The sequence below is a fragment of the Phalacrocorax carbo genome, chromosome 2 (genome assembly GCF_963921805.1).
Source record: "Phalacrocorax carbo chromosome 2, bPhaCar2.1, whole genome shotgun sequence".
NCBI lineage: Eukaryota > Metazoa > Chordata > Aves > Suliformes > Phalacrocoracidae > Phalacrocorax > Phalacrocorax carbo.
The window spans coordinates 38,391,795-38,410,192 of record NC_087514.1 but is presented as its reverse complement, the minus strand read 5'-3'; the positions used below and the strand labels follow the sequence as shown (position 1 = coordinate 38,410,192).

Genomic DNA, 18,398 nt, shown 5'->3' with positions numbered 1-18,398 from the left:
ATGTTGTTCTTATATGTGATTTTTTTTTTACCCCGTGATGCAGCATTTTTGTTTTGTTTTCAGAATAAGGAATCAGAGAAGCTTTCTGAGACTAGCAAAATGTTAATCTCCATGGCTAAAGAAAATATACCTCCAAACAGTCAACAGAACTATCCTTCAGGTATAGTATATTTTCTTATGTCTTCTAGATTTGAGTAGCATTTAATTACTTTTGAGAATTTTTGGAAGGGCATTACTGCTTTGGATTTTTAATTATAAGATGATCATTATAATTCAAGTACTTACCAAGTCTTCAGTCTTTCAAACGTCTTGAGATTGTATGGAATTTTTTTTAGTTAGGCTTTTTTTTTTTTTTTGAATAAGGAAAATATGCCAAGCACTTTCTTTTTCTTCTTGTGGAGATAGCTCCATTAAAACCAAACCAAAACAAAAAGCTGCTTGCTAGTCCTTGATAGATGATCTGTCCTTTCCTGTTGTATTTGGGTGGAGCAAAAGCTTTGGAAGTCCATCTTTCACCTGGACTTTACTGTAAAAGGATATGTTCCCTGTACTTTGTGTCAGGGAAGTGAGGGTACCTTAGAGGCCTTCAGCCTCTAAGCTTGAGTCCTGGTCCAACTTGGCTAAAACGCACACAGTTAAACTTAATTTTTCTTTTAAATGCTAAGTGTGTTTTAAATGTTTAGTCATAGAGTACTAAAGTGATTGCACTGCTTTTGTAATTTTCTTTTAATGTAGTAATTTATTACACAAGGAAAGAACAAGCACTTAGTTTTGGTTGAAATCTTAACCAAGTGAAATGGTGAAATGACTATTGTTTAATCACTGTTTTCCTATGTTCTTCTTTTCTCAGTGTTCTTTGTGATTTCTGTTTGAAAATGTGTCATAGTGTTTCTTTCTCCATTTTACTGTTTCTGTAGTGCGCCACCTTTCCTTATTGTCCTACCATCTTCTTTCTGTAGGCATGACTGTTTTTACTTACACTTGTGTAGCTCAGGTTTGTCTTGACAGCTTTAGAGCTTTTCTGTGTCCTACTTCTTGTCGAAAGGTAACTCTTTTCTTTCATGTGTAGACACTTTGGTTTTTGTACTGCATTAATTTTCATACTGTGTTTACTGTAATTCTGGTGTAATTCTGCATCCAGTGGGAGTAAAAGCTGTCCTTTTATTTTAAAGAAGATATGTCAATGGATATTTGCAGTTGTTTACATAATATCAATCTAATCTATCTTTTAAAGAAGTACTCCTGCTATACTTAATGTTATTTCCTCTCTATAATTTTAAAAGAATTTGTGATCAGAAAAGTGCATGTCTTTAATTAAAGAACGGAGCCTGAGCTTGTGAATCTGGGGGCCTGAACTGGTCTTAGCTGCATAAATGAAAACGTGTTCTTATAAGAATTTATAAGCCATTAGTAAGGCAAGCGCCTCTAAAACCTTTACAGGAAAACGTTACTAAAAATTACCTGAAATGATAATTGAATATTCCTTGCTGCCAGAAGTGATAATGGATAAACTTGGTTAGAGGACAGTACTTGAATAAATATCTACCTCATGTTTTTGGCAGTTTTATTATTATCAGCAGGTTAGTCCTGGTGTTGACAATTCTTTGCTTAACTATGGAAACATATGATACAGAAAATAGAACACAGTAGGTAGTATCCCAATGGCTGCGACAGACCACTACATAACAGTTAAGCTATTTGAATATTAAAATAATTTTATCTCCTGTTGCGGACCTATAATAGCATGTTATGTTGGGTTTATTATTATAAATTGGACTTAACAGTTAATGCCTAAATATAGTAGCACACATAATGAAATATTAGAGGTGAGGGGCATTCAGGTGGTCTTAAATGAAAAGCAATAAGTAGGTATTGTTATGTCATGGTTTAACCTCCGTCAGCGGCTAAGCCCATGCAGCCACTTGCTCACTCCCCCTAGAGTGGGATGAGGCGAGAGAATCAGAAGGGTAAAAGTGAGAAAACTTGTGGGTTGAGGTAAAAAGAGTTTAATAACTGAACTGTAATAGTAATTTAAAACTATAATGAAAATGAAAATAATGGAGAGAGAGAAATAAAACCCAAGACAGACAAGTGATGCAAATGAAAACGATTGCTCACTACCCATGAAACGATGCCCAGCCAGTCCCCGAGCAGTGGCCCCCTGCCAACCTCCGCCCTATTTTTATATGCTGAGCATGATGCCATATTGTATGGAATTTCCCTTTGGTCAGTTGGGGTCGGCTGTCCTAGCCGTGTCCCCTCCCAGCTTCCTGTGCACCCCAGCTTCCTCGCTGGTGGGGTGGGGTGAGGAGCAGAAAAGGCCTTGGCTCTGTGTAAGCACTGCTCAGCAGTAACTAAAATGTCCCTGTGTTATCAACACTGTTTTCAGCAGAAATCCAAAACATAGCCCCATACTAGCTACTGTGAAGAAAATTAACTCTATCCCAGCCAAAACCAGCACATTCTGTAATAATAATTTGGGTGCTGAACACATTTGGCTGTCAGTGGATGGTTGTCGATATTGTTGGCTGGTTCTGCTTTAAAGCAATGTAATTTCCTTTGGATTAAATTATACGGGGACTTGTTTCTTAGTAGCTACTAAGTATGTTCCATAGTTCTAGCAGTAGTGTTGAGAATCAGGCTGAATGAAATTATACTTATTTCTCAACATATTAAATACATGCAAACTTTTATATAAAAATGCATTTAAACTATTTTTCTAAAAAAAAGTTGTTCAATTCAATTGTGTGTCTTTAGCAGAATGTGAAATGGCAAATAAATACAGCAAATACAGAATAAACAAAAGCAGAAAACCAATGAAAAAGGAAATATACCTCTTATTCCAATGGAAGAATTTGTACAAATTGTTCATGAAATTAAGATGAATGTATGTTAATTGGAGTAATTTTGCCCTGCTAGGCTCTTCTAAAGTAAGTTTTTGAAGTAGGAGTTTTCAAATAATTTCCTAAATCACTACCCATAGTTGTTCTCTCAGTGCTTTTCCGGTGGCTAAAAAAAGTCTTGTAATAAAATTAACTTTTAACCCTCTTTTGTTTGAATACTTCACGTATTTGAATCAAATGGAACTCACACTTACCTTATGTGCAAAGTAAGGAAAAAAGTAACTTGCAGGTTGGAGAAGTGGCTCCCATGCAGATTTTGGTTAGTAGCTGAACTCTGCAAGCTGTTTCAAAATAGCATATGACATATTTAATCAAGTATTAGGTCCTTTGCTTCTGCAGAACAGCAGGCTGACTTGTTTTGGTTCGTGAGGATACGTTCTGACTTAGCTAAAACTATCTCAAGCCAAGCCAGTTAACTGTATGTTTACTAAGTACACTTCAACCTTTTATCTGTTTCAGTAGCAGAGTGATTCCCAAGTTAGCAATTTTCAGCATTTATAGAATGTCATTTCTACTGTACAGACACTGATTAATGCCCTAAATATTTAAAATACTGGAGTCAAACAAAGTACCATGCAGTAAATTGGGAGTGATGTAAATCTTGAACATCCCTCTGTTCCCTCTTACTCCTTGCTACTCATTTTACATAGACCACAAGATGTAGGAATGCTTTCAGAGAAACAATAGGAAATTAAAAAACCCAGAGTTGAAATCTTTGTCTCTTGTTGTGTGGTTTGGTGGCATTCACTAGCTCTCTGGAGAGTGGTGAAAGTGGCTGCAGAGGTGGGCTTCTGGGGCAGAGGATATTTCTTATACAGTGCTTCAAAATGTGTTTTGGGAACAACAAACAATTTGCATAGCCTTGTATTGTAAGAGTGCAGCTGTTAGTAGACCTGAAAGTAATCTTGGAAAAGTACTAAATGTGTGTTTTGGGTCTACTACACTTAAAAACACTGAGGTGGAAAGAAAAAAGTTACTATTATTCTCATATGGTCAGATTCCTTCTAGTTGCGGGGAAGTCAACATGTTTTTCACATGCTTCATGCTAAACAAATAGCTCATTGCTTTCTGGTTGCAAAGTATGTTTTCTACTGTGTGATAAGCACAGCTTAAAATATCAGAGTAATTTAGAAACTAACATGTCAAAGGAGATTTCCTTTGAAACATACATTGACAAAAGAAATATATACAACATTTATGTTATTTTATACTATTTGTCAAACTATCCAAATAAAATCCGTTTATGTTGCACTTTTTTTTCTAGCGGGGAGAAAAAGCACGAAGACTAGAGGAAAAGTAACACCCAAATTCAATCAATTTTTCTATACTTTTCACCCAACTACTCATACAGAGAAGGTGGCTTGTATTTCATCTGGTTTGTAATCACTGGTTGCATAGTTAATTTTTTTTTTAATTGCTGATGTCAAGTAAAAATCCAGATGTACCTTTGGCAGGAGGTGCTTTGTATTGATACAAAATAGTAGAATAATAATATTTAACCGTGTTAAATATTTCACACTATTAGGTGACTATGGCTTGAGCTTACCTCTCGGAGAAGAATATGAACGAAAAAAGCATAAACTCAAAGAGGAACTTCGACAAGATTATAGACGGTATCTTTCTCAGGTAAAGCTCCTTGTCTGGTTGCCTGAGTTTAGTGAGTCTTTTAAAATTACTCATTTTAATTGAATGAAAATTAATAAAAACTGCGGAAAATCTTTATAAGAGAGCATTCTTTATGAGCACTTGAAGATGAGCACTATGAAGACTTGAGTGAAAGTAATTTCAAAATGTCACCACTAGAAGGATTTAGCGTTTTTAGGGTTCTACGGATCTCATAGCCATGAGACTACATATTACTTAGTATATTTGATTCTGATTATTTGTATTTATTTGTCTCTACTACTTTCTTAGTTTCTCCTTAAGCATTTAAAATATAACCTGTTACTTCCTTAAGTACTAAGGTATTCTATGGTCTGTAATTTTGGTAAGAACATTCCTGTAATTAGTGTGGCTCCATTTGACAGCTTCATTTCAATTTTAGAAACAAAGAACCTTTGATGTTCTGCTTAGCATGGTTTATTAAATTCAATTATAATTGAAATGGAATGTATGAAATGTCATAATCTTGGGAATATTCTGTAATTCTGTATCCCTCCTTAGTCAAACAGGAAAAAAAAAAACCACCAAATAATTTCTGTTGTCTGAAAATGCTAATCATCAGTGTCTTTAGTTTGTAACATGAAAGACTGGGTGGGCTTTAAGAAGTCTTTTTTGTTAAGTAAAATATTTTTGAATTAAAGACTCTTTTTGAATAGTATCTTTTCCCTGACTTTTAGGGTATTTCACAGGCAAAAAGAAAGGTAGGGTACCTGCAATATCTTTTTTTTTTTCCCCTTCTTTCAAATTAGTAGCTTTTTCTTTGTTCGAAAGCTTTGTGTTCTTTGTATTTTTTAAAAAAATCATTACTTTTTTGTGCTTTGTGTGTTTGTGCATGCTGTAGTAATTAGTTGCGATTAATAGCATTGTTTGCTGTGTGCAGAATGATTGCTTATATTTATTATTTTCCATTAATAAGATTTTAAAACACTTTTTGATTTTTTTTTTTTTTTTTTTCCCTTCCCTTTGCAATTGTTGCTGTCTAATGCTGACTCTACAGAAGTTTTTCTTTTAGTAGACATTTACTTCAAGGCTTATCAGTTACATAGAGGTTATGAGTTCAGATTATTTTTTCTTGATATATGTACTTTAGAAAGCTGGAATAAAATAAAATAATAAACTCCGAAATATTATAATATATCATTGGAAACAGTCAGGGCTTTTTTTCTTCCCTATCTTTGTGAAATCTCATCAGTGGTGCTTGGGAAAGCAGTAGAGGCAGTTACTCAGCACCTAGTGGCCAGAATGCAAGAATACAAGTATTGTGAGAAAAAAATAATACCAGAGGCACATTTGTTCAACTTTGTTCAACCACAGTAGTTTTAAACTATTTATATCATTACACTGTCCTGTATATATAATTTTCAAATTTAATGCTGTCCATCCAGGTTGTTAAAATTAAGCAACTTCTGTAACGGACGGGGAGGGAGGTAACATGGTAGAAACACAATCTTCTGTTTTTTTCTGGGGCTTTGAATAACATGCATATGATAGAAATTAACTATATAAGCATGCATTAGAATTCCAGAATAACAATAGCAACAGCAGAATTACCTGGCTTCTTAACCTCTAACCAAAATGTTGCTTATATAAATTGTTGCTTCTTGGTTAGCCTTAAACTTCAGATTATTTTCAAAGTTAGAAACTGTGTTAAAACGTAGTGTTTCATAATTCTCACCAAAGTACCCAAATAATATAATTTTTACCTTAACTTGTAATGTTTTATTCTCAATCGAACTTCAGTTTTACAAATTTAGGTTTTCAAGGGTTGTGAGTTTTATTTTAATGCTGTACACGTTAGCTATATTAAGCTTGTAAAGCTTGAGGAAAAGCTAGGATAAAAATCTCTAATTTCTTTTCCCCACAAAAAGAGATACTGTAACTTTTAGCAGCTCTCATAGTGATAATATTTTGGTTAATAACTTCTTTCATCTGGCTTATGTAGAAAATGCAGTTTCCATGCCAGCTTCTGCTTTTTGGCAAATACCTTTGTAAGATCAGAGGTAATCTCTGCAGATGTGTTCAAAGTATGAAAAGAATTACTTAATGAGGATTACAATTTATTTACTTTTTCTAGTAAAAATAACTTAGTTCTACATATTAATCTAGTTGTCTCAGTGCTTGAATATTTTCATTGTTATTAAATCTCTCAAATCTTTTAATGTGTGGCTGTGAAATATAATTCATAATGATGTGGTTTTGTACTGCAACAGGTAGAGCTCTTATCTGTTGACAGGCCTCTAAGCTTTTAAGGCACGTTATGGCATAGATAATGGCAGGAAACAATGCTAGTGAAATACCGTATCTAACCTGTTCCCTCATCAGCCCATGCCACAGAAATAGATGATCTTTTTATTAAAGATAATTGGATTTATAAACCATAGGTGATTGAGAATGGCCTGGGGATGCTTTTAGTAAATGAATGAGGTATGAAGAAGCCACTAGACCTTGAAGCTGAGGACCTGTTCCTGCATTGGTGTTTGGTTTGAAAGGCCAAAGCTTTGACCTGCTCTGCAGCCCAGTTCCCATGCTGTGGCCAGGGAGCTCTATGGAGCAACAATGAAGTGCTTTCAGTGGAAAGTTCCCTTCTGAAAGTGACTGATGATTGGTCAGGAATTACAAGATTTGGTGATGGGTCATTATCCTGAAAAGTTTGGGGGCTGCTGTTGTAGAAAACAGATAGTGTTGAGATGCAGAGTGGTGACTGCGCTAGTGTTGCTGTGGATTCCATGTGTTAAAATAAGAGGTAGATGTACGTTTTTGGCAGTTAGGAGAAGCAATTTTATATCTTAAGTAAGGTAGTGCCTTGGAAAATTCCTCTTATGCTTGTACAGATGCTTGTGCTTATATTACTTGCTTACAGGAGAATTGAGTAATGGTGGGGTTTTTTTAATTAAAAAATAATTTTTTTAATATATGGAGACTGACTTATGTAACCCTTGAAATAGAGTAACAGGGAAGAAGTAACACTTTCAGACTCAAGTTTAAAGCTTGACAAGGCCCTTGCTGCATTCCTTGACTTTACTTCATTTGTGTGTTTCAAGAGCATCCTGCATTTTCAAAATGTGAAGATTGTCTTCAGTCTTTATTTCACTAAATTGATCAAATTTATTTCAGAAACTATAATTCCTAGCAACTATATAGCAAGTAAGATTTGGTGTTTAAAAAGATACTGAATTATTTTAATTTTTTTTTTTAAATGTAGAAAAACTACCTGACTACTGGTGAAGTAGATCCATATACTCAGGGATTATCTCTTCCTATTGATGAACGAAGATCTGCCAAGGTAAATATCTGGAGGAAATTAAATGATGAATAACTTGAAAATGAACCTGGATATCTGAACTGTTGTGGAGAAATTATTTCCACTTAAATTTTTTTGTTTGGTTGTGTTTTTTTACACTGTTTACAAATGAACATTCTTGGAGGTGGTCGTTAGAATAATTTTCAGAAAAGTAAAGTCTTTAAATGTTGTTGTTTTAGAATTTTTAATCCTGCGTTACCTGTACTTGTAATCTTTAGATAATTAGGTGTGTAATTCTGTACTGATACTAGTTTGAGGTTTGCTACTCCCACTTCACACCTGCAGGGCACTTGGTGTGTTCAAAAGCTATAGCGGTTGTGCTTGGGTTTTGTTCAGCAATAAATTGATCTAATAAAGAACGTTGTTTTTCTTGTAATTATATATATACTTTTCTAATTTAATACTCTTCTTCCTGCAGCCTGAGGATAATTTAAAAAATATTGGCTTGTAGTTGTTTCTACAGTGATATTCTTATGAGTTCCTATAAGAACTAAAGGAAGCGTGCTTTCTGCTGTACACAGTTTGTTTCAATGTCATTAACCAACCTGTTTATCCTCATGTGATGCTTTTTTTGTTTGTTTTGAACAGACAAATTCAGGAATGTAAATAAAAGCTGATCTTGTATTTTACGTATTGCTTGCTATTAATATAGGAATCTTCCCAATTTCCAGTCTTTCTTTGAGAGTACGGATACTAATGTGTTTTGTGAAAGCAGTACACATTCTCTCTCTGCATTTAGCCCCTTTGATCTCCCTGAGGTTTCTTATCAGTTCATAGTCTTGCTTTCGTATGTTGGGGAAAGATAGCAGCCATGACAGTCTCTCTGCTATTGGAGGTACACTGAGATTAGAATATGAAGATGCAACATGCATATGTGGGTTTTCTTAACCTCTGATCCATTCCTCTGATGATGATTATATGAAAGCCTAAATCAGTCTTACAAGGGTCACTTCTCCTCCTGCCCTCATACTGTTGGCCTTATATTCCCAGTTCCTTTCTTGTGTTTGCTTGTAAATTGATTCAGGGAGTTGAATCAGCAGAAACATTGTAATTTAACAAATATTTTTGCTGGCTCAACTAATACCACTGGTTGGTTGGTAGGATCAGTTGAACCCCAGCGGAGATGCAAGGCAGAAAGAGAAGATGTATTGCTGGAGGACTGGACTGCTGCACTCTTGGGGGTTTTATTTTGTTTGGTTTTCTTTAACCTCTGTTGCCTTGGAGTTGTGTTGTTGCTCTGTGGGGCTAGGCTGTCACTGTAATCTGGGGCAAGACTTATGCTATTCAATGTGTTGGTCTTGCCTGTGCTGTGCTTACTTATGCTTTCTGCCTTTCTTGTGCTGGCAATAATGTTTGGCCATATGAGAAGCCAGGTGAGAACTCCAATAAGTGAAAATTGCTGTTATGAACAAGCCCCAAACTCCAAATTAACCTAGTGTTAAAAAAAGGGAGGCAGCAAGAATTAAATGATCAGGAAGGGGATTATACTCATCCTCAGTGGCAGCATGCATTTGTGCTGAGTTTGTGTTAGCTTCAAGTTCTTGTGAACTTAACCCTTGCGAGTATGTGTGCTGAAACAGTGAAAGATAAAGTATCTTCGATTAATTCTGTGAAAATTAAAGATGTATTAGAACTGGGAGCATGTCTGATCGTTGATGGATTTATATCACAGCAGCTCAATGTTCGCTGAGATTTTCTGTACAAGTGCTTTGTATCTTTTTTTACCCATTTATTTATTGCCATTGCAGAACCTAAAAGCTGCCAGAAGATGTCACACTGTGCCTTGCTAAATGGTTAGCCTCTGGGCAGCTAATGATTAGAGGTTAACATTTGTATTTTCCTTCATCTATTAGGTAAAATGTGCAGTCACAGAGCACATTTCAGAAAATACTGAATTTTCTGCTGAGTGTTTTGCCACCTGTTAAATACAATGTTAGTTTCTCAGTATGGAAAATACCCCTCAGGCAGCTTTTGTAGCTGTCTGCAGGTTTTATGTTGTCACTGTCAGAAAACCTATAGACACAAATTTTGACCAAAAAAACCCACAAAAAAGCCCAAACCCACAAAAAAAAACCCCACCCCAAACCAAAAACCCCACAACCCCCCCAAAAAACAACAAAAAAACACCCACAAAAAACCCCCACAACCCTAACCCAAACAAACAAACCAACCCATACAAAAAAAACAACCCCAGTTTTGGGGAGCATTGGTGTCATTTGCAAAACTGTTCCTAAGCTGGTATTTCCATGGTAATTGAGGTATAAATTATTTTTGTTTGAAATTTGTTCATGAGAAAGTACATTTGTATATAATGCTCAGATTTTCTAATACCTTTTGCTTTTTTATTGGAAAATACTGCAGTGGAGAAGAGCATGTTTCATAATATTGTAATATAATTATCTTTTTTTCACTTATATGACAGTTGGAATTGAGGTAGTTTAAGAGATGCCCCAAGCGCTAAACATAAGGTACTAATATCAGGAAATAATGCAAATTAGACTTTGCTCCACCTTTTGTATTTCATATTATATTATTAGACTATTGATGTATAATTCCTGCATATTTTTAGATCTGAGCAAGCTGCTTATAAATGTTGTCACCTTGCAAAAGCAGCTAGGACAAGGTGGATAGGTCATGTTTTTCTTAGTTTTCCTTGCATTCTTTGCACTTTTGACTCTTTTTGCAGTCAGTTTAACTGCTTGTTTGAATTTGACAGTTCAAGTTAAATCCTAAGCTATAATTGACACATCTTGTCTATACATACATTTGTTGTCCTGTTTTTAATTATGAATGGGGCAAGTCACAACTGACCTTAACATACAAAAAAAAAATCCTATGTTTAAAAATTATCTGTAAATACATTCAGATTGGAAATTAGAAGGTGATTTCTATTTGTCAAAGGAGTGAGGCTTTGGGACAATTTTGGAATAGATTTAGCAGGAGGAAACCTAACTGTTTTTAAGATGGAACTTGATATGCAGTAGTGTTACTGGAGAGTAGACTTCATGCCCAAGAAGGTGACTTCTGCATACAGATTTCAGATTAAGAGGAAGTACTATGGTCAAAAATGAACAAAAACCTCAAAGGAACTCAAGCCCTATTTGTACATCACAAAGGAGGGGGAGGGCAAACACACAGGGTGCATGTATTCATTTAATACAGCAGTTCTATGAAGTCAAAAGATACTACAAAATGCAAAATTATGATACCCTTTTCAATGCTTGTTTTAGGAGAAACTACGGCTTGAAAGAAACAAGGAGTACAATCAGTATCTCAGGGATAAAGAAGAATGGAATGAAAGGCTAAGGAAATTAGGGAAGAAGAACATAGAGGTAACACAGTTTTACTGAAGCTGATAGAAAGAACAACATAAATGATCTTGTCAGTTGTTTTATCATTGACTAAGATAAAGTAAGACAAAATAAGCAAAGAATGTTGTTCAATTAGGCCACAGTTTTATTAAGGTATCTAGCAAGTCCTGGTTATGAGTCATACAGTACAGTTCTTGATTCCTACTTCAGTCATGTCTATCTGGTAGAACGATGCTTTCATTCTTCTGTGTGTCTGAAGCAAGTTCCTGGATTGTTCTTGGTGATAAAAGCGGTGGCCAAAAAAGCTGTCTGTGGACAAAATGCTGAGCTCTACACTGTGTTCCTTAGCTTTTATTTGTAGTTGCCTTTTCCTCAGTCTGTGTTCAGTTCATGAGAAAGCAAGGCAAGTACAGGCAGCTGTCCAGTATATGGTGCTGTGCATTAGTGAATAAAAAAAATTTTTTTTTACTACTGAAAGTGAGCTAGACTCTCAGAATATGAGATGAAGCCTTTGATTTGTATGGCAGTAGGCAGCTAAGTACCATGCAACCACTTGCTCGCTCCCCACCTGCCCCACCCACAGTGGGATAGGGGAGAGATCTGGAAGAATAGAAGTGAGAAAACTCGTGGGTTGAGATAAAGGCAGTTTAACAGGGAAAGCAAAAGCTGTGCACGCAAGCAAAGCAAACAAATTAATTCACTACTTTGCATCGGCAGGCAGGTGTCCAGCCGTCTTCAGGAAAGCAGGGCTCCATTGTGCGTAATGGTGACTTGGGAAGACAAATGCCATCACTCCAAATGTCCCCCACTTCCTTCTTCTCACAGCTTTATATGCTGAGTATGATGTCATGGAGTGTGGGATATCCCTTTGGTCAGTTGGGGTCAGCTGTCCCAGCTGTGTCCCCTCTCAGCTTCTTGTGCACCCCCAGCCCACTCACTGGTGGGGTGGGGTGGGGTGAGAGGCAGAAAAGCCCTTGAATCTCTGTGAGCACTGCTTAGCAGTAACTAAAACATTCCTATGTTATCAACACTGTTTCCAGCACAAATCCCAAACATAGTCCCATACAAGCTACTCTGAAGAAATTGAATGCTATCCCAGCCAAAACCAGTACAACAGTCAGCAGGGGATTTTTAGGTCTAATTAGCATTGTTGTGAGGCCCTTTGTTTTAGTAATCTGGAAGCAATATATTGATTAGAGAAAGCCTCTCTGCTGCTTGTTAATTTTAAAATCTTGTATAGAATGGGTAAAAATTTTAAAATATTGTTGCCTTAGTTTCATGATGGACTGCAATAATTTGGAACTCTCATCTAATGCTTGATTTAAGAAAGCCTTCCACTTTTTTAAATACAGAAATTCTGAAGTGTACAGTAGTATGAAAGCTAGGTCATTCTATGAAGGGACTTGTACTCATAACCGGTAAAGGTTTACTGTCTGTCTTACAGCAGTTGGCAATTGCAAATACCTATGTATTTATAAGTTCTGTATAGAAGAATGTTTCTTGTCTGTGTCCAGAAAGATTTTCTTACAAGAAAGATCTTTTCCTCCAAGTGCATTGGCGTGTCACATAGTTCAAAACTATGTTAATTTGTGAAGACAGCTATAAGGCAGTATTCAGGCATCCTTTAGATGTTGGAATTCAATATCTGATTCTTATTGGCTTCTTCAAGGGTTGGAGTGCTATACAATAGTGATCCCTGGGAAATACATGGCAAAAATGCAGCTTCTGTTTGTGTAACTGAGTCTATAAATCTCTAAATATTTTTCTCTGTGTTTGGGCATTTATGTTTCCTCAGCTAACTTACCTAATAAAATCTATTTAGGGAGTCAGGGTTTTTTCTTTCTGCTTTATTTGTCATCCCATTGGACTTTTCTGTTATATTTTTATTATCCTTGTGGAGAAACAATTTTGCTGTCATAAAAGGACAAACACGAAAAAAACTGGTGAGTATTTCTCAAGGTTCTTCCATCTCTGAGCAATATTTGACTTGGAGCGAGAGTCGAATGGGTCTCATGATTAACATCTGTGACCTGAAAAGTTTGATCATAGGATGAACTTCAGTTGCAAGGAACCTCTGGAAGTCAGGCAGTACAGTCCCCTGCTCAGAGCAGGGTTAAGTTCACAGTTAGATCAGGTTGGTCAGACGTTATCCAATTGAGTTTTGAAAGGATGGAGAATCCACAGTTCCTCTGGGCAACCTGTTCCACTGCTTTAACCGCTTGATCTGAACTTCTTTCCCACCGTATCCTGTTGGGATTTCCCTTGGTGCAACTTGTGACTGTCAGTTCTTTGAAAACTATGATTCTGGCATCTCTGTAACCACCATTAGGTAGAGATTGCAATTTCTAGTTTCTCCTGCCCCCTTACATACTTCCATAACCTTTTTCCAGGCTGAACAAACCCAGCTCTGTCAGTTTCTCCTTTATGAGCCTTAACCACCTCAGTAGCCATCCTCTGCACTTTCTCCAGTTCATCAGTATCCACGGGGAGGGTGGGAAACTGGGCACACTACACAAGAACATGAACGCCAAACTGAGCAGAGGAGAAAGATCACTTCCCTTGACCTGCTGATGACACTCTTCCTAATGCAGCCCGGGGTGTGGTTGGCTGTCACCACTGAAAGGATGCTCTGCACTCACGTTCAACTAGTTGCCCACCATTAACCCAGGCCTTTTTCCTGCAGAACTGCTTTCCAGACAGTCAGTGCCCAGCCTATACTGGTGCGTGGCATTATTCTGTCTGAGATGCAAAATTTTGCATTTGCGTTTGTTGATCTTCCTGAGCTTTTTGTGAGCATATTTGTCCAGTTTGTCAAGGCTCTTCTGAGTGGCAGTCATACCCTTTAGTATATTGATTCCAGTTTGGTGTCATTTGCATCTTTAATGTATTTTTCATTACATTTTGTAAAGTATGAGTTACTGTTATCTTTATTCCACAGATGAAAGATTAGTGCAAAGAAATACTACAGGGTTTATCCAAAACCATGTTGATTGCTAGAACTGTGTATTGAATGCTGGTCCAGTGTGCCATAGGATTGGTTTTTATCCACTAAACTATCCTTTCTCATAGTGACATCTCCTGGGGAGCAAAGGAGAGATTGTCATGTTAAAAGGTCATGCTCATAGGCAAGTATTACAGACTTGCCTGAATTGGATAGAATAAAGGTACTTTCACTCTTGACGAAGTATAAAGTTCAAAGTGTTTTTTGATTCTTTGCACCTCTGAATCTGAAGGTCAAGTTGGACTTCGTAAAGACCCATCCAGGTTTGATGGCCATTCTTCTAAAAAACATTAGATAAGAAAAAGAGTGGGTTTTTTCCCCCCTCAAGAAAAATCCCTAGCTTTTAAGCCCTCCTTGAAGTATTTTTCTTGCTTACCTCCTGCCTTTTCTCTAGTACCTGCTTAGGGATTGTTTGAAGAAATACAAAGCCAAGTTGTTGCTCAATGTGATTTGTTTATATTCAGGTCTTTTAATATCTTTTTTTTTATTAAACAGAATGAGATGAACAGGAATAAAAAAGCTATTGCTGTTACCAGGCTCCAGCCAGAACTACATACGGAAGTACAGCCCTGTAATACAGGTGCAGAACCTCCCAAGAAGGATGCCTTTACTTCTACAGAATGTTATGAGGATCTGCTGAATAAGAGGTGGCTGGAGGAAGACAGGTATCATAGGTTAGACGATGAGGTTGAATTAAGAAGTCGACTATTAAATAAAAGACTTGATGAAGATTTGGATGCTCCCAATCGAAGACATCGTGGATTTGCTAGCCAATCTGTAATTCCTATTAGGAAGCATCACAGACTTGATGAGGATCGTGATTTTAGCAGAAGATACTACAGAGTGGATGATGATCCTGACATAAGTGAAGAAATGGACCCTAGATTTAGGTGTGAAAGTGCTTATGACAGAAAAACTCCCCGGGTTTTCTATGCTGAAAGGTATTCTTAATTCTCCTTTATTTCTCTAGTGCTTGTTGACAGCCATGGTTTGCTCTCACTGAAAGTTAGACAAGAATCACATGTGAAAGCAGGATTTTTGTACTTACTTTAAAAGGAACTTTGCAATCATTTTTAGGAAAAAAAAAAACATTTTAAAATTGGAACAGTACCTAAGACTATACCTCACACATTAGGGAGCATTTTATATATTATGGCAAACCAAGGATACTGGAGAAATTACCCCAGAAAAAGAAGCCCACAATTCATTTTTAGGAAGAGTAGTTTGTGAGAAAACATGTTGGTATTTGAGAGCAAACCTCTGTGCTGGGAACCCAAGATTACATTATTCCTCACTTTACAGATCTTGGGAACATGAGCATTTTAGGGGTGTGGGTTTTTTTGGGTTTTCTTTATTTTGCCTTTGTGTTAAGCCTGTTTCCAGAATCATTTTACTGCAGTTGCTTCAGTGGAGGAGACACCACTGTCTTTCCCTTGTTAGGCAAAAAACTACCTTTTTTTTTTTTTCCCTAGACTTAACACTTCTAGAAAAAACAGAAGGGAACTTGTACCACTCAACTGTGTTAAATATTATGATCGTGTTTTGTTGTTAATTGCTGGTCGACTGATTAAATGATCTTTTGAGTAATTGTTTACAGGGATAATTTTCTGGATAATGCTACAAATTAATAAGTGGAAAAACAAACCCTAAAATGCTTTTCTATTGCAAAAGTGTTTTCTAAATTGAATGAAGTCATGCTTCTTTTCCAGTTTCAAATGCCAATAGAGTTAAAATAACTTCTCTACAAAAACAGCTTTTGATATTCTTTTTTCAGCCTTTAAAAAAAAACTTTTAAAGGAATTAAGTAACTGTGGATAAAGTGAAATGTCTGGAAGCATTTGGTAGACGCAGACTAAATAAACAGATTGTTTCAGAGTTTCAGATTGTATGTTCAGATGTCCTTCTAAAAGCATGTATTCATACAATGTTTCTGTAAAAGGCTAGCGAATGGACACAGTGGTTAAATAGATAGCAGGAACAAGATTGCCCATTTTCTGCTGAATGAGATTCTGAGAAGGTAATGCAAAATACAAAAATTGTTCCATCCTGTAGTGTAATATCGGTAGAAATGAGCAAAGGAGGTTTTAGGGTGAGGTATTCTTGTCCTACAGCTTCTCAGAAACAATATTAAAAGCTTGACTTGGTGTCTAACAAAGATAATCTCAAAAATATGGACTTTTTGGTTAACAGCAACGTTAATCCTCTACATTAATTAACACCCAGAAGGATGAATGTTCTCTTTTTACTAGGTAGCTGTTTGCCACTGTCTAATGCAATTGGACACGGAGTAAAATATTTCAATAAAACTGACCATTTGATAAAGTTTGAGGGTTTACTGTGTTTCTCAAAGAATATATGCAGAACTATATATGTTAAATGTCAGCAAGGATGGTGTTTGAACTAACAGTATTGTTTTGAACAGAAGTATACTAGTTCTTCGTTATTGCAGAAAACACTGACCGTGCTTATATAAATGTCTGTGACCAATATATCGCTAGGCAATTAATTGCTTATTTGGAGAGGCATCTGAAACAGTTTTAGTTCCAGCTTTCTTTTGAATGAAAGTACAGAAGATAGTCTTACCTTTGTTATTGGCAAACTTGGTGCATCTTCTTAAAAGAAGTTGCTGGACCATCACCTGTATTGCCTGAACTTAAATTTGTACATAAAGGTTTGGTTTTTTTGTTGTGTATTTTCTTCTTTGCTGAATTTTTATTGAAAATTACTTTTAATTTTTTCTATTAATGTGCTTTGTAATCTAGTACTACTTTTTTCTACTTCTCAAGTAGCTCCACTTAACCTTTTATGAACTATATTCAGTCTCTCTTCAAGGAGGAGAAACACATCTGTTAGTTACTGACAGCTCAGCTTCTGAAGAGCGAGCATGTTTTTTTTCTACGTATCAGGCAAAGTCAACTTCTCCCGAACACATTTGATTCATGACAGAAACTAAATTCAGAAGGAGGAATATTTTGCTGTACTAAAGTTTTCAAGTTTTTGAATGGACTTTGTTAGTTTGGAGAGGCAGGTGTTTGTACCGGGACTTTTCAGAAAGGTTTCTGTTTTGACGGAGACACAGGGTTGTGGCATATTTCAGCAAATAGAAATGGTGACAGGAGAGTGAGAAGAAGTGCAAAATGTTTCTTCTGAGTGGAATGCTTTAGTCCATCCCCAGCAGCCAGGTCTGTCCTATAAACAGGATACAACAGCTTCTTGATTGAATTGAGCCAGCGTGTCTGGACCTGCCATGCTAAGCTTGCTGCTTTTTACAAAAAAAGTTTCCACTTGAAGCCAAAGGTTTGGTTTTTTGCTTCCTCCCTGCATCCTTTCATCATGCTGTGGTCTAGGCTTTCTGTTTCCTGAGTGTGTTTGTCTTACGTGACCAGCCTTGTAAGTAGCAGGTTGGTCGTTATCAAAAAGATATTCATGATCATGAAAGATCATGTTATGCCAAGAAGATGGGTGTCATTCTTTCATGTTGTTCTTGGGCGTTGTTAAGGTGCCAATATGGTGTTTAAGAATCTACTTGCATCCTTTTGCCTTTGATTATTGGCTTTTATTTAAATTACAGAGATGGGCAGAGCTATGGATCTTTTCACATAAAAGAATAAGTTGGGGTTTTTTTCTATATTTCCATAAGGTGGTGTTTGGTGTTTTTTTTTTTTTTTTTTGCGTGTGTGTGTCTGTGTGCTTAATAGGAAGTCCATGGCTCTGTCCAGCTCTGGAAAATATATAACTTTGTTAGCATCAGTTGGGTACTTTATTTTTCAATGAATACCTCTTCTTGCCGTATTTTATCAAGATAACTTGAAGTCCTCATTAAAGAGTTGTTAATTTGCAAGGCAGGAAAAGCCTGTAAATTCAACTACCTCAGATCTTTTCAGGAAAAGCTCCCTTGTGTCCATACAATTTTTGGCATCTTTGGAATGTTTTGAAGTTTTAATTATATTACTTCGTTTCATATGTAGATGATTCAAATTTTAGCTCGTGAATGTTTGTATTCACCATGTTACCTGTATTTTAACTTGATCAAAAATCACCTCCCTCTTTTAAATGGTATCAGGTACATAATGAAGGGTAGGTTGTCATTAAAGAAGCTTTTCCTAAGTGAATTAACTGTTTCACCAGGCTTGCCCCATAGCTTTGTGCTGAAATCTGTGTAGACTTTGTTGGCTCCTGGGGATTAGGAGCAGCATGATCAGCTTCTGTTAATGCAGTGT

General features: G+C 36.4%; 1 protein-coding gene across 9 annotated transcripts in view; it reads left to right on the top strand.

Annotated features, from left to right (window-relative positions):
- CSPP1 (centrosome and spindle pole associated protein 1) overlaps positions 1 to 18,398 on the top strand; it is a 65,673-nt gene that overhangs the window by 6,447 nt on the left and 40,828 nt on the right. For 6 of the 9 annotated variants that reach the window (XM_064442592.1, XM_064442589.1, XM_064442587.1 and 3 more), the window contains 6 exons: positions 64 to 160; positions 4,429 to 4,529; positions 5,243 to 5,266; positions 7,768 to 7,848; positions 11,097 to 11,198; positions 14,674 to 15,119. In XM_064442592.1, the coding sequence (XP_064298662.1) occupies positions 64 to 160; positions 4,429 to 4,529; positions 5,243 to 5,266; positions 7,768 to 7,848; positions 11,097 to 11,198; positions 14,674 to 15,119 (851 nt within the window). The remainder of the gene's footprint in view (positions 1 to 63; positions 161 to 4,428; positions 4,530 to 5,242; positions 5,267 to 7,767; positions 7,849 to 11,096; positions 11,199 to 14,673; positions 15,120 to 18,398) is intronic. The other 3 variants (XM_064442593.1, XM_064442588.1, XM_064442595.1) reach the window with 3 other exon arrangements.